Source organism: Wasmannia auropunctata, unplaced genomic scaffold (genome assembly GCF_000956235.1).
Source record: "Wasmannia auropunctata unplaced genomic scaffold, wasmannia.A_1.0 LD335976.1, whole genome shotgun sequence".
Taxonomy (NCBI): Eukaryota; Metazoa; Arthropoda; class Insecta; order Hymenoptera; family Formicidae; genus Wasmannia; species Wasmannia auropunctata.
Genome location: NW_012026914.1, coordinates 1,600,157 through 1,614,868, shown reverse-complemented (window position 1 = coordinate 1,614,868; position 14,712 = coordinate 1,600,157). Strand labels below are relative to the sequence as shown.

The window sequence follows — 14,712 nt, the reverse complement described above, 5'->3', positions numbered from 1 at the left end:
CCCCTCCCTGAGATACAGACGTTGTAGGTGATCGTTAGGTCGCTCGCTAGGCTTGGATGCCTCCACCTACGTGTACCGAAAGTTATAGAGAGTGCAATATCTCACACGCAATGATAATACCTTATCGCATTTATTTGCGCTAGCGTGATCGAGGCGATTTTGCGAAACAAAAGAATATAGAGAATTGGGCATCTTCTTTTCCAAGAATTTGTTGAATGATTCGAAAGCGGCATTATTAATAGCAGAACTAAACAACTGAAATATTTTTGTTATAATGTGCTACGAACGGTTCTAACAACATTAAAAAATGTAATGTACATATTCATTCTGTTTCGAGAACATTTTAATAATCAACAATGTAAGATAAGAAGCCTAAATGTAAAAAAAATTTTAATAAAATCTATCAGTTCATAAAAATGTTTGAAGAACGCCTGAAAAACGTTTTGAATTTTGTTAAGTCTTTGGATATAATAATATAGTACATAATGTTATATTGCGTTGCGCGCGCGATGGCGTCAATCCACTGAAATAGGACTTCAATGCGTTTAATCGAGAAAGGAATACACTTCGCCTGTAACTTGGTCGTTGCAAACTCATTTGAACATAAAACGCGTATCTTCTCGCCTGTTCGTACGCTTCTCGTCTGTTCGTGACGCATTTATGCGCCTCGCACAACTTTTGATTTTGCGTAATTAAGGTTTGCATCATCGTTCGCATAATTATATTTATACTCTTGAGAACGAATGAGCACAAAAGTTTGGCATTTAACTTTTCAGTGGAAACGCTACGAGTCATCGTAAAATTGTTCACTCACATATATGAAACGAGTGGCAATTAATTCATTTTAATGAATCAGTTTGTTAAATTATTAATGTAAAATAATTTAAAGTTATACAAGATCTCATTTTTAACATATAAAGAATTATTATCAATTAAAAATAATAATGATATCTAGAATTTACTGTTACTAAGGAGAATTCAATAAACTGCTGTTTAGAAATAATTATCGCCGATCTTTCAGAGAATTGTATACGGTTTGAATATAAATTAAAAGTAATTAGCGCATCCGGGAATTTGATGATTCGCGTGATAAATGAACATTTCTCGGACACGGCATCGCGATTTCTATTTTTACATCAGGATGTTTATTTTTTGAAAAAAGTGACTGCGAATTTATAAGGATCGAATTCGCGGCGTTTAACTCAGACAACTCATTAAAAAAGATTAGCTCCTTTGGAAGACAGACTTTTGAATTAATTACGGCGTAAGTTATTAATATTGTGTATTACGAGTAAATCAATAAAGCACGAAGAAACTATTGTGTTTTACGACACGTAACTCTAACTTTTATGACCAACGGATTTATCTTTAGCGTGAGCATCAATCACTCTGCAGAGATGCGGCCGTGCCACCAACACTCCGTGGATTATTTGTTAATCGCGCTTGTAAGTATGGTAATTTACTTTCATCCATCCTGTATTTTGCTTGATGTTTCAACTGTAATTATAATTAGCGAAACTGGGTTTTAGAAACAACGAGGAAACGTAACTATGTTTGTGTGCCGACGTAAAACTATTTTAATCTGCACTACCCAACGCCACAATTAAACGGACTTAATCATACAAACTTCTTACGTTTGCAAATAAATTTCTGCGACGCATATTTCTATACGTTTCTTTTTCCCGATATCTCTGTCAGGTACTGAATCAGATTATGATACGATAGCATTAATTAATTTCAGCATTAATGTATATTAATGTATATTAATATTTTTGTTATTTGGGAAAAAAGCGTTCTTTTCAATCATCGCGTAAACGTATTTACATGGAGAAAAGAAATTTTGTTATCGCAGCGAAAAATCATTGCTGCTACTGCATATCCGACGTGAAAGCGGCCAAAGATCGTTACCATTACTAATTATTCGATATTACAGCAGAATCCCGTTTTGTTAGTGAAAAAAGAAAATGAAAAATTTTACTACGAAAGTCAGATTTATAGAAACTTAAATTTGATACTGAAGTTATTTAGTTAAGTTAAAATAAAAATTACTTTTACTAAATATATTTTTTGTTGTTACAGCTAAGTGGCCGAATTTGCAAATAAAATAAAAATTAAATTATTGTCATAGTGAATAATTTCGCAAAAGCAAAAATTTAGCAAATTTATCTTTAATAAATCAGTACTTCTAATAAGTTTTTTTTTTGCTGTTCATATAATAATTGGCGGAATTGATTGCGGCAACGTGAAATATGCTATGTTAGCTTTCTTCTAGCGTGTAACCAATGAAAATCTTGCTCACGTTCTAGAACTGCTTATCGATACAGTTATGCAACTGTTACTTTCCTATACATTGTGAAAATTCAACTCAAATACAATCAGTAAGAGATCCATGTGGAAACTAACTGCACTTATCGCATCATTTATCTTTGAAACAAGGTAAACTCGAGGATTTCTCGTGTAAATCGCAGTTATTAGACGTCAACGATACACAGGATACATCAGCATAGATTGAAGCAGGATGTTAGATACAACCTTAATTAAGACGCGATCTTGAAAAAAAAACAGCCGCGTGAAGATCCCACTGCGATCCTTGAACGCGCGAAAGAGATGCCACAGTGGGATGACGTCAAACGTATGAATGGTTTTTTTTAAAGCGCAATGTACAATTTATCCAAATGCGTTCGGATGGATGTGTGTAAAGTTAAAAAAAGAAACGGAGGGAGAAAGCGGGAGTGAAACTGCAAGTGTTATCGCGCGGATGTGACCAGGAGGCGGAGGGATCAGTCGGGATGCACCAAAAAAAGCCAGCAAGCTGTTTCCTTTCTTTTATATCCACCGACGTCAGAGAACCGCGCGCGTAGTGCACCATCACCCGGATTTTTGTCCCTTATTCCAGACCTTTTTATTGCACGGCGTGCGAGAAAACGGATGAACAAATGGATTAACAGTGTGAGTAAAGTCGCAAATGTGTTTATTTGCACCGAAAAATTTCAGAGGGTCGAGTTTCATCGAAACGATCGCTAAGAATCGATATATTTGATATTAATTAATCCATGCAGCGATGATAGCAAAAAAATCAAATTATTTAATTATGTAAATAATTATCTATAAAAGGAAACGCGCGCGTCACGTGGAAAATCCGAAATGTGATGTCTGGAATTAAATGGCAATTTATATTAATAAATCCACGTTTGCAAATTATTTCACTAACATGCAACAATCAACGTACGTGATTTTATGACATACATAATCTATTGTTCAATAATATGTTTCGAAACAAAGAAAATTAATGTGACAGTTACAGTCTCATAAAGAATATAATTGCTAGATTATATAAAAAGGTAGTTTAAAAGAGAGAAAGAGAGAAAAATCGATGTAATGTTAAATCCAATGTTCAAAAAGTTATCGGAATATCCACTTACACGCGTAAACTTTTATTAAGAATTAGAATCAGGAAAACGCGAAGACGAATGAAAGAAATCTTCTTTTAATCTTACTGATTTTGATATTTTATATTATATATAATAATATGAATGTATAAATAAAACTCATATTCTTCGTTTTACAACAAAGATAAAAGGATCGTAAGCTCTGTTGGTAAATTGTTCAAATCTTTTATTTCAAACTTGAAATATGTAAATGTTAAATGTTTACTTTCTGATTATACACTGTTATCTAATTAGCTTGAATTGAAAGCTTTCGGCTTTTAATTCAATTATGAAGAAAGTTGGAGAAAGTGAGTGTGCCGCTTCCCTCCTATAATACTTTAGTTCCATCAATCATTATCCATATATCGTCTAATATTTTTGTATTATCGCATATACAATATAATCCAAATACAATTAATGTATGTATTACACGTTTCAATAATCCTGTTTTTGTGCTTGTGAATTGCTTCGCGTGACTTTAGTTTTTACAGGCCATTCACAGCTAGACGCGATCGAAGGCCTTGGATATGGCTCAGACGAGTGAACGGTGATTTATTTCTCCCGTCTGTTCTATTTTCGTCATGTACAGCCGTATCTTCCCAGGGTTAGTCCAGGATATAGTCGCACATCCGGATGAATCGAAGTCGTTTGACACTCAGCAAAGCACCACGTGCGGCTTGTCCTTGCCTTTGCAAGTCGCCGTTTCCGGTAAGCCGCAACCGTGACGGAACAAAGAAAATATTAGGCTTATTATCTTCGGCTTATTTCGAGTGTCATTGAAACGTTTTAAATCTCAATTAACTTTATTTAAATTATTATTCTTAATATTTTGGATATTCATGATAATCAATGTCTACAGATTTTTATATTTCTTTAATGATTATAGACTATACTCGATATATACTCGATTGCAATAATAATTGCAGTCATTGCAGTGTAAATGTTGTACTTTAACTACATTGTCTCTCAATTGTTTACTCTACTGATATTCCAATAATTCATTATGTAAACTATTAAACGATTTGTTATTAAAGAAGTATTTCAAACAGCGCTGTTTTAATTCCGAATAATTGCATATAATTGTATATAATCCAAATATGCATGAAGGTTTCGTAAAAAGTATACGTACATTCCTTGTAACATTTAAATGAGGCAATATTTCAATCGTTTCCCAATAAAAAAAAACAAAGTAACCGATAACTGCATATTCATCCAAAATTTGAAGTAAAACTCAGATAAAGCTGGCTTCACCATAAGCCAGAACTTCAATCGTAGGGAAATTACCGGAGACGATTTTTGTTCGCGTGTCAATGTAACGTATATCGCATATGTAGCATAACGTCCGACTTAAAAATGACGACGCCAGCTATTTGCGAGGCATTCGACGAACAGGGTCCCCGTGCTAAGAGTTTAATATAGCCCGGTCATAAGCCTCGAATTCTGGGCCAATAATGTCATGGTTTTTGTCGCACCCACTCACCTCTCTTGGGTACACGCGAAAAAGGGAAAACTTGAATCGAATTGTATCATATGAATCAAATTATATTTAAAAAATATATCATTATTATTAATTACTAATTTATAGAATATATCTTATTTTGTACTTGTATGTAACAATTATAAAATAATTTATTAAAATATAATCAATTGTAAAGTTTATGTGTCCTTACCTCTATCTGCAAAAGAGGATTTATTGGAAAATGATGCATGAGCACGGCGGAAATTGTGATTCTATCCAGTAGTTTAGAAAATTTTAACTCGTTCTCTCTCTCTCTCTTTCAGCAGAAGGGCGGATGTAAATTTTGCGAATGACGGGTGAACGATGATGCAAAACAAATGAGCATCCGGTGTATTTAATCTTGTTGCAAATAATGTGGAGCACCATGCAGAGTGAGCAAATTTACGAATAGCAAGCTGAGCACGTGCGGAACCGGAAATGGTACACACACAAGTGGTATATACACATATATATTAGCAGCGTTAAAAGCTACTATAAATTTGATTAAATTTTCTGCTTATTTTAACTTTACGTCTACTAGCATAATTTTATGCTAGTTAAATGGCTAAACTCGCAGTTAATACAATTTTGGATTAATTAATATTTTATCACAAAAAAGGTGTCAATAGTTTTTCTAAATCACGTGAGAGTTCGATTTCTCACTTACTTTTCTGCGAAATTGACTGCATTTTGAAATAGCGTATCGCTGGAATTAGCTTGCTATTCGATACTCATACAATTTACAATTAATTACTAGATGTATACGTAATCTGGATTTCAATTAACGAGTGCTATGGCAAGTATTTCCTTCGCCAAATGCATAAGTGTATATGTATGTATAAATATATATGATATCAATGCTTGTCACATGTTGCGCGCATATATCTTTTGCATATATATTACATCATATCTTTTTCATGGGTACTTATCGCTTTGCGTGACTCAGTCTGTAATGAAATAAAACAACTATTCGATAATGCATTAATGACTTGTGTGTATACATGTACTTCTCGATATATAACTGAAAATGTGGACAAAAATTTTATACTTCTCATTCTTTACTCTATCAGAAATGATTCATGCCCAATTAGTTTTGCAATCGGAATGTCTGTACTATTTTTCCAATAATGATATCGTAGAAACGGACTTTATACATCAAGATTAATGACAAGTGATGATCAATTTTGATTTTTCTAAGATCGTAGAGAACGTTTCATGGTGCCGAAATTGATTCACGTAAAATCGATTTCGCGTGTAGAACGGCATCACATAACAGTGATCAGACGAAATTTTCTTTTGAACATAGAACAGTTTAGACAGTTCATTTTGTCTCATTACAAGCTCCATTAAGTACAACGCGACGTACTTTCGCCAATCGAACTTTCCTCTGATCAATAAACCGTAACTCAGCTAATCCCTCTTCTTCTCCGCATTGAACCAATCTCTATAATCTTGGAATAATCTCTGCATCATTTTCTAAAAATTTTATAAATACGATAATAGTGTACGTAATTTCAACAAATTAAAATATATTATCTCATATCACTTTTCACGATGTTATTATAAATCTTTAATAAAAAGTTGTAAAAATTGAAATCTTTATTTTTACACAAATTGCGTTGTGATTATCACGTGAGCGCATTATCTCGCATTATTCTCGTAACGCATGTCATTCCGTCCGATTGTTGCACAGCGAAATCACTAGCTGCCGGAGAAGATAAAAACTCATTTACGTAATTCCTGCACTCCGTAGTGCGTTAAATATTTAAATTACCCGGAAAGGTAGATTTCCTCTTCGCCTCTCTTCGCCGAGAGGGAGGAAAATCTCGTAATCCGCGGTTTTAACCATCGGCAAACGATCCCGGCAACTAATCATTCCGATTATCTACGGCAGACACTTAAGCCTCTTTAATCTGCTACTGCTGGTGTCCGATTGAATAAGTCGTGCTTGCGCAAAAATAAAACGGATAAAATATTGAAATTCGTTGCCTTCGAGTTGAAGATATTTTATATGTATGCAATGGATACGAATATATTCTAATGGCACTAATACGATTGGATATTCGCCATACTGACAGATACAGGAGTACAACATCGACATTCGAAGCAATGTATGTATTCGCGGTTGAGAAAGCCAGGCGAAGTTTCGCAATGTCAAGATACGATTCGATCGAGCAAAGAAGACTGGATGTCGGTCGCGTTCCCCTTCACCAATCGGTTGACCAGAACTCAAAGTCTCTGACTTCACTCTGTCGCAGGAATACGTAATCTCCGCTGATATTAATAGGCTCTTTGCCTATTTTTGAGTACATTCAGATCTGTAATGTTTTCTTTCGACAGAAATTTCAGCGAACAAATAAATTTTACCATTTGATGCAGATTTCTTATGTTCATTTATTTATTTATTTATATTAAATCAAAATATATCACGTCAAATATTTATAAATTTTATATTATTCGCATTTGATATGAACTGATCAAGGAGTAGGAATGTGAAAAATTTTAAAGTGAATTTTTTAATTTGTGCTGACTTTTATACACAATTGTTTATTCAGCATGTTCAGCCTAATTAGTATATCAGCTTCATAAATTTAAATTTGCAAATTTTTTACGCAATACGATTCTGTACGTCACCGCCTTTAGATTGCCTCAAGTACGCGCATTTCAATGTAAAAGGACATTCTCCGGAGTGGAATGTCCTAGATCGAGATCGTTATTTAGCCGCTTTATATGTTCCAGAGATAGTGAAACTGAGAATAGAAGTTCAGTGAAATAATGCAAGGACGACAAATCTCTGTTATTTTCATAACAAGATAAAGAGGAAGATTAAGATGAAATACATTCAAAATGAATTAGTGCATAGATAGTGGATGGAAAATAATAATAGTATAACCATAATTCTTGAATATTCTGATAAATTATAAAGTAACGTCAAAACTGCAATTGTTAAATATATTAACTTTCGCTAAAATTGAAGGTATAATCTTATTATTTATAGAAAAATTTCAAATAATGAAAATTTAAATTACAGATGAATAGTTACGTCTTTCATAAGCATAAAAAAAATTGACATTACTTTTCTTAAAACTAGCGTGTATCATATTTTCGAAATTCTAACTTCACAAACATGTACGCATGTTACCAATGCGCGTCCTTCGCGCTAATACCCACGTCTCTAGCATAAAACAATATTCTACGTCCCAGATCCATGTGGTTATCGGCACTCACCTCGGCTAAAAGAATCAGCAGCAGCAGAAGGATGCCGCTGAATTTGGATACCGGCTGCGGACGGAAGACCTTACAGTCCGTCATCCTCGATGAGTACAAAATCCACCAACGTCGAAACCTCCCTGTTCTCGGAGCAATCTCTCTCTTGGTCCACCCCTCACCCCCCAGGCACTGACACCTCACGGAATGACACCCACGAAGACACCTTCGGCGTCCAGTTTAAGTAACGAGGAATGCGCGAGGAATGTGCGTGTCACATCGATCGATCGACGGCACTGGGACTTATTTCTTCGAGTCGCCGTGCGCCGTGTGCGTGCGGTATCACAAGAAATCGCGTGTCCCACTCCGGTCGCCTCGCGGTAACACCTGTTCGGTTGTTTGACAGCTACGCCGGTATCGGAGATAGTGACGGCGACGATGGCGGAGGAGCCGAGGGATCGCGGTAGCAGAAACGTCGGCTGCTGCCATATCAAACGGCGAACCGCGTGTCGCCGAGCCTTCTGCTGGACTGGAGGCTATGCGTTATCGCAGATTCAAAACACCAGGAAACGATGACTCTGGTAGTGCGCGGCTCTCGCACCTCGTTGCTCTTAGCTCACCGGCTCCCCCACTTGGACCTGGCGCATCCGCTGCGTCAGGTGCAACCAGAGTTATGTAAATTTTCCCAGAATAGGAAAAAATTCAATGGATCGTTTCCCCGTATCTTAATGTTTGTTTCCTATTAAATTCCGTTTCGACAAATCGCACAGTCTTCGTGCTGGATTGAAGGAGTTCGATTCAATTCTTTCCTTAAATGTATCTAACAGTGGAATGCTTCTTGTCGTCAAATTTGTCTATTGCGCAACGTTTCCTTTATGTAAAAATTATATTAGAAAACGGAAGCTTAATTGATACAGACATCTAATATAATTTTCATTTATTATACTTTTGTTATAACTGCTCTTTACACTTTGACGTCTGAACTTCTCTATTTGAACGTTGAAAATGTATGTCAGCGACCGGTACGTACATAGGTGACTGTGCTAACAAAGAAAGTATAATAGGCGTGTCTCTACTTCATCTCCCGCGCGTATCGTATCTTTTTGTTCTGCCTTTCTTCATGTTGTTCTTAAATAGAATACCGGTTCCTTCGCTCATCAGGCACCTTTGTTTTCACCTCGACGTTATTCTTGAAGTGTATGACGTAAAGAAATCACATAACACGTTAACGTAGCAATGAACCGAAGATGCTCATAAAATTACTTCGCTTTCTCGCAAAGAAAGTGTATTGTGCTGTTATTACTTCTGTTTTATAGTACTTCTTTTAAATACACTTCTCTCATCGTATCTGTTCTATTCATCGAAAATGCGATATCGCTACTGGACTGGATTAGTTTCCTCCCTTCGTTACTTTGCAATTTGAGTGCTCCAAAGTGTGGAACGAAATAACGAACTAGGGGTGGCACCCTTCGACGCGGTCAACGTGACAACAATGAGGTAACGAAGCAAGCTTCACAAAACATGGAAAATAGTCGAGAAATTGCTCGGTGATCGGAAACGCGTGATTTTGCCTCCACAAAGAGAGAGAGGTCTGTTCGATCGATTTTTCCTTGCATTTATCACTACAATATACCTTGATTTAGTTTTTTATTGCATTGATATTCAATTATGTTGTTCGACGCGATGAAAATTTGTTTCACAAAATTTTAAAAATCTCAATTTCGATTTTTTAATATAAAGCGCTTGTATATATGTATATGTCTAGCCAATATATAAATCCCTTCTATCTTCAAATCTATCTCCGCTTCATCCGATGTCGCTGATGAAATACAAGTACAACTGCACGACGGAACACAACACGGAAACTTTATACGGAATATGAGTTATATGGCTGGATTACGAGTAGATTAAGTCGTTCTGCGGTTTCATGCGTCCACTTACCGAAGAGACTTCCTTCCGTTACTCTATCGCAGTTCACGTGCAAGATATCGCGCGTGAGAACTTAACCACCGCGCGAAACGTCACAGTTAACGACACGCAGCTGCCCCTGAACCGTACATCGGGACGAAAACCATGAGAAACAGAATATTCTAAGTGATTAGGAATACAAACGCTCCGTCTTGGTTAACAAAGGAGCACACACCTGAGCATTACTCCGAAGCCATTGTCTTTGCCGCTCCCTAGACCCTCATTAAGCCACCGGGGAAGGAGCTACACGCGCGTCATCATAAAGGAGAACGAAAAGCCCGGATTTCAAAAGAAACACCGATTTAAAACAACACCAACTTTCCAATTAAAAGCACAAGAGAGTCTTTCTTATCCGAGATCACCGCTCCAAGGTGTCAATAAGAAATCAGGCCACTGACCGCGCTCTTTCGCCCGCCCCAATCACGAGTCCTCAACGAGAAAGAGAGCAACATCCCTTAAACGCGCGATCTCGTACGTCGGCGGAGTCGTCGATCCAGCTGGACGTCCGCTTGCCGCCTCTGTCATCTTGCGATCCCGATGAACGCGGCCCGGGTAACGTCCTAGGAGATCCGCCAACGCGCCGGTCGCCGCGTGTCAACGTGTCGTGTGCTCCGAAAACGGACGGAGGCGCGACAGCGAGGAAGGACCGGGAAAATGGACAGCAAACGAAGCGTTTAGCGTGCTCTCGTACGGCTGTAGGTGCGCACGGTCGACTGGCGCGCTTTCATGACGCCTCACCCGGTGCGGGCCGACCACCAGGGCCAACGGGACCTCGCTTGCTCTCTCAACACTCCACTCGTGGCTACGACCGCGGCAGCGCCAGGCTAAGCCGCTCTTCGGCTTCGCCTCTCACTCCTACCACCCCGTCGGGCAACCTGGCTGTCTTTCCATTCCGATTCTGGCTCTCTCTCCTATCCGCTTCGTCCGTCTTCCTCGCTCTCTCGACCTGGCCTGCTCCGGCTGGTTATCCAACGCAGCCGCCATCACTACTGCATCCGCTGCCTCGAACTCCCACCAACTGTCGGTCTGCTTTTCCCTTCTGGTTGTCGCTCCCTCTCACTTGCTCTTATTGCATACATTGTATAAATGTACCTGGTGTATGTTATGTACGGACAAGAATAATTTGGTTGTGTGCGAGGGAGCTCAGTAGCGTAGCTAGAAGATGAAAATACATGTTGCGAGTGAAATAATGAATAAAACTCGTGAATGTGTTTTTTTATTATTTCCGCGTATTGAAATCCTGATACGAATGATCCGTAATTTATTATGGCTGCATCTAATTTCATTTTTTAATGAAGCAATCTGCTGGTAATTGTTTGTTTTTTTCCTAATTTTGCTAAAAGTGCTAAAAGCGATCTACAATAATAAAATATGCAAATATAGCATAAGCATAATGGGAGCGTGAAACATGATAGATAATGTTTGCCTTTAAGAAATTTTTTTAAAAGACGGAGAATTTTATTTTTTAAAGAAGAATGTTAAAGAAAGATATATGTTATTTATTTAATGTTGTTATCTTGCTAATAACTATAAAATTGTTCTAGTCATTAATCTTTTTTAATTCATTTTTAGCCATCTAGTCTTTTAGCCTAATGTGAATATCGTTTCTTTTACTACGAGTAGTCTCTCAGATACCAGAATCTATTTCAATTGTGACATCTAATATGAAGATTAGAGGGACAAAATATCTAAAATCAGTGGGAAGAAAATATATTTAAAAAATATTTTCAATTAAAATAAAATTAAGAATGTAATTCTTATAATTCTATAATTCTCTGCTTTCTCCATGCTTTAAAAATTAAATTATTCTATGTAACTAGAGAGAACATTATTATAACTGATATGTTTAAAAAGAATTAATTTTATTTTTAAGAAATTTATTTATTGCAAAATAATATTTGCTTGATAGATATGGTAAATATATGACAATCGATAGCTTCCATTTCTCAAGTGCAAAACGCATTGCACGTGTCAATGTCAAACGATAGATGGGGAAGGCTCCCATAGACCATGTCAATTCCACGCGATGGTATTTAAATGGATGGCGACGCCGCCTCCTCGGATCTGGAAAATCCCGAATAACACCTGTGATTTCACAGCCATGTTGACATCGTGCAGCGCCTTCCTTTATATCTTCTTTTTCTCCGGGTAACATCATTCCCCGCCCTTCCCTGACGTATCCGAAGTAAGGTGAGACCAACACACGTGCATCTTCGTTCGCTCGTGCGGACACGTCGCGTATACTTATTTTACACGTACACACGCATAAAATAACGACTACATGTACATCTCCTGTTTCCTTCCTCTCGACCGTCAATTCCTGCTACAGCCTCCTTTAACCCTCACCACGCTTCGCCGTTCCCCCGCGGCCTTTGCCCTCCACAGCATTGTTTCTGAGCCGACAGTCGCCACCTGATACACGCGCGCGTGCGCGCGCACACGTGCGTACGGACAACGTGTATTGTGTGCGCACACATGGACAAATTTCTATCGGTGTATCATCTTATTCATAGAATGTTGTTGCTCTCCCACACCTATACAGATATCGCTGTGAGTTTCCAAGTCAGAGACGTGGTTAGTGTAATTAGTCCTTTGCTGTAGACAAGAATAAGAGTTAGAATTTATAATTACGCGCTTTTAATATTTACTTCGAGAAGCCAATACAGAAGACGGAAAAATCGATAACGTGACATCTTAAATATTTCATTCTATTGGTGGAATTTTTATTTCTCTTACAACGAAGGCATGCGAGTATTGCAAATAAAGGAACATTTCAAATTTTCTATATTATTTTTTCTTAAAAGCAATTTAATACGTGACTTAGCAACTTGATCAATATTAAAATAATAAGTCAGCCAACTGTCACTTAGGTGTAGCACGTAGAAAATATGCTCTAGTTTACGTCATCGGAGTCACGTTACTTTCACCGTATTCCTGATGTATCTTCTGGTATAAAAATAATGAATGCAAATAGATTTGAAAGAAAAGTCGCAATAAATTGAAACATTTTTTTCTGTGTAATAATTTGTAAAAAAATTTTTACAAGGATTTAGAGAAGACTATATTAATTGTAAATGCGACTATATATAAACTACATTTGTTACAATAACGTTGTATATTTTTTTTCAAAACTGAAGATCATTTTTTAAAACTGCATGTAGGCAAAATCTACATGATAAATGTAAAGAAATATAGTATGCGACACGTAAGAATCTATTTTACATTCTATCGTTCAATTTTTATAAACAAAATGGTCGCGTTAGTGACATCTATTAGCGAGCCTCATCATCTTCTATTATGGCAACTGTTGGTTGAAGAACGCAAGATATAAAAAGGAATATCTATAACTTTAATTGGTTCATAATCAAAGCTCTCTTTTTTAATAGTAATAAAATAGAATATTAGTGATTTATAAATTTTTCTTCTACATTTGTTCTACATTTGTCTTCAACGCTTCTTCTTTAACAGCCAACGGTAAGAGACACTCTCTTATGATCCAGAATAAACGCGACGATCAATGAAGCGATTTCGTCATTTTTGTCAATGACAACTAACTACGTATATTTGACTGCCCACGCGTTAAAGAAATATGCATACCTGTGACAGAATAGCGAGGGCAAACTGACGTCAGCAGCAGGTTGAAGTATCTTTTGTCATCTTTCATCTCTCCTCGACATGACGTCATAGTCCGCAGTTGGTCTGCAAACCTTTTAAGAACAGCAGCTATTCCTCTCAACACAACTCACCAATCACAAGAAAAAATAATCCGTACATTAATTCTTTTTTTTTACGTTAAATGCATAAAAAGAAACATAAAAAAATACAATTGTACGAATATAACAATAATTGTATTTGTAAATATAATAGTTAAATAAAATATATTACTTTATAATATTATCGATAATAATTACCAGAATAATATTTATCTATAATCTTATTTAATAATTTAATTGTAATTTTCTTTATATTTATTTATAATATTTTTAATAAAAATATATATTAATATAGAAAATTATATATATATATATATATATATATATATATATATAAAACAAATTTTTTACTTAATTATTTACCAGTGACATAAATTAATATAATTTAAATGTATGAATTTTGTAAATATATTGTATTCAATGTATAATATTGAAGACCTGCAGAATGTTTTTTAAAAGTGCATATTAACGAATTGATTATGAATCAATTTATATCTATCTACTTATATAACTTGATATATTATCATTAAAGCATTCTCTAGATTTTATTATTACCATAATGATTACCATAAATGATTTCTAGAATAATATAGCAGTTACAAGGTTATAATAATGTGAGCGAAAGGAAATAAATGATGTAAGCAAGAATTTATATAAAAGTAATGCAAATTTTGCGAATTTGATCGGACAATCTGCGAATTTTTGACGAAAATTTAATCAAGTACATCCGCATATTCTATTAGTTCTATTACAATATCCAAATTGATAAAAACAATTGTTAAACTATTTTTATTTTATACTGTTATTTAATTGTATCCTGCAGTTTAAACTGAAATAAATCTGAAACTTTTATTGTAATAAAAATCATCGTTGATCTGATCTTGAATCGATTGGACGT

The 14,712-nt window shown here is 36.0% G+C and overlaps 1 protein-coding gene across 5 annotated transcripts in view; it reads right to left on the bottom strand.

Annotated features, from left to right (window-relative positions):
• LOC105454766 (tyrosine-protein phosphatase 10D) overlaps positions 1-11,041 on the bottom strand; it is a 34,304-nt gene extending 23,263 nt beyond the window's left edge. For 4 of the 5 annotated variants that reach the window (XM_011697634.1, XM_011697636.1, XM_011697635.1 and 1 more), the window contains exon 1: positions 8,155-11,041. In XM_011697634.1, coding sequence (XP_011695936.1) covers positions 8,155-8,238 — 84 coding nt within the window. In that variant the 5' untranslated portion in view covers positions 8,239-11,041. The remainder of the gene's footprint in view (positions 1-8,154) is intronic. The other variant, XM_011697638.1, reaches the window with a different exon arrangement.
• Between the last annotated feature and the right edge of the window lie 3,671 nt (positions 11,042-14,712).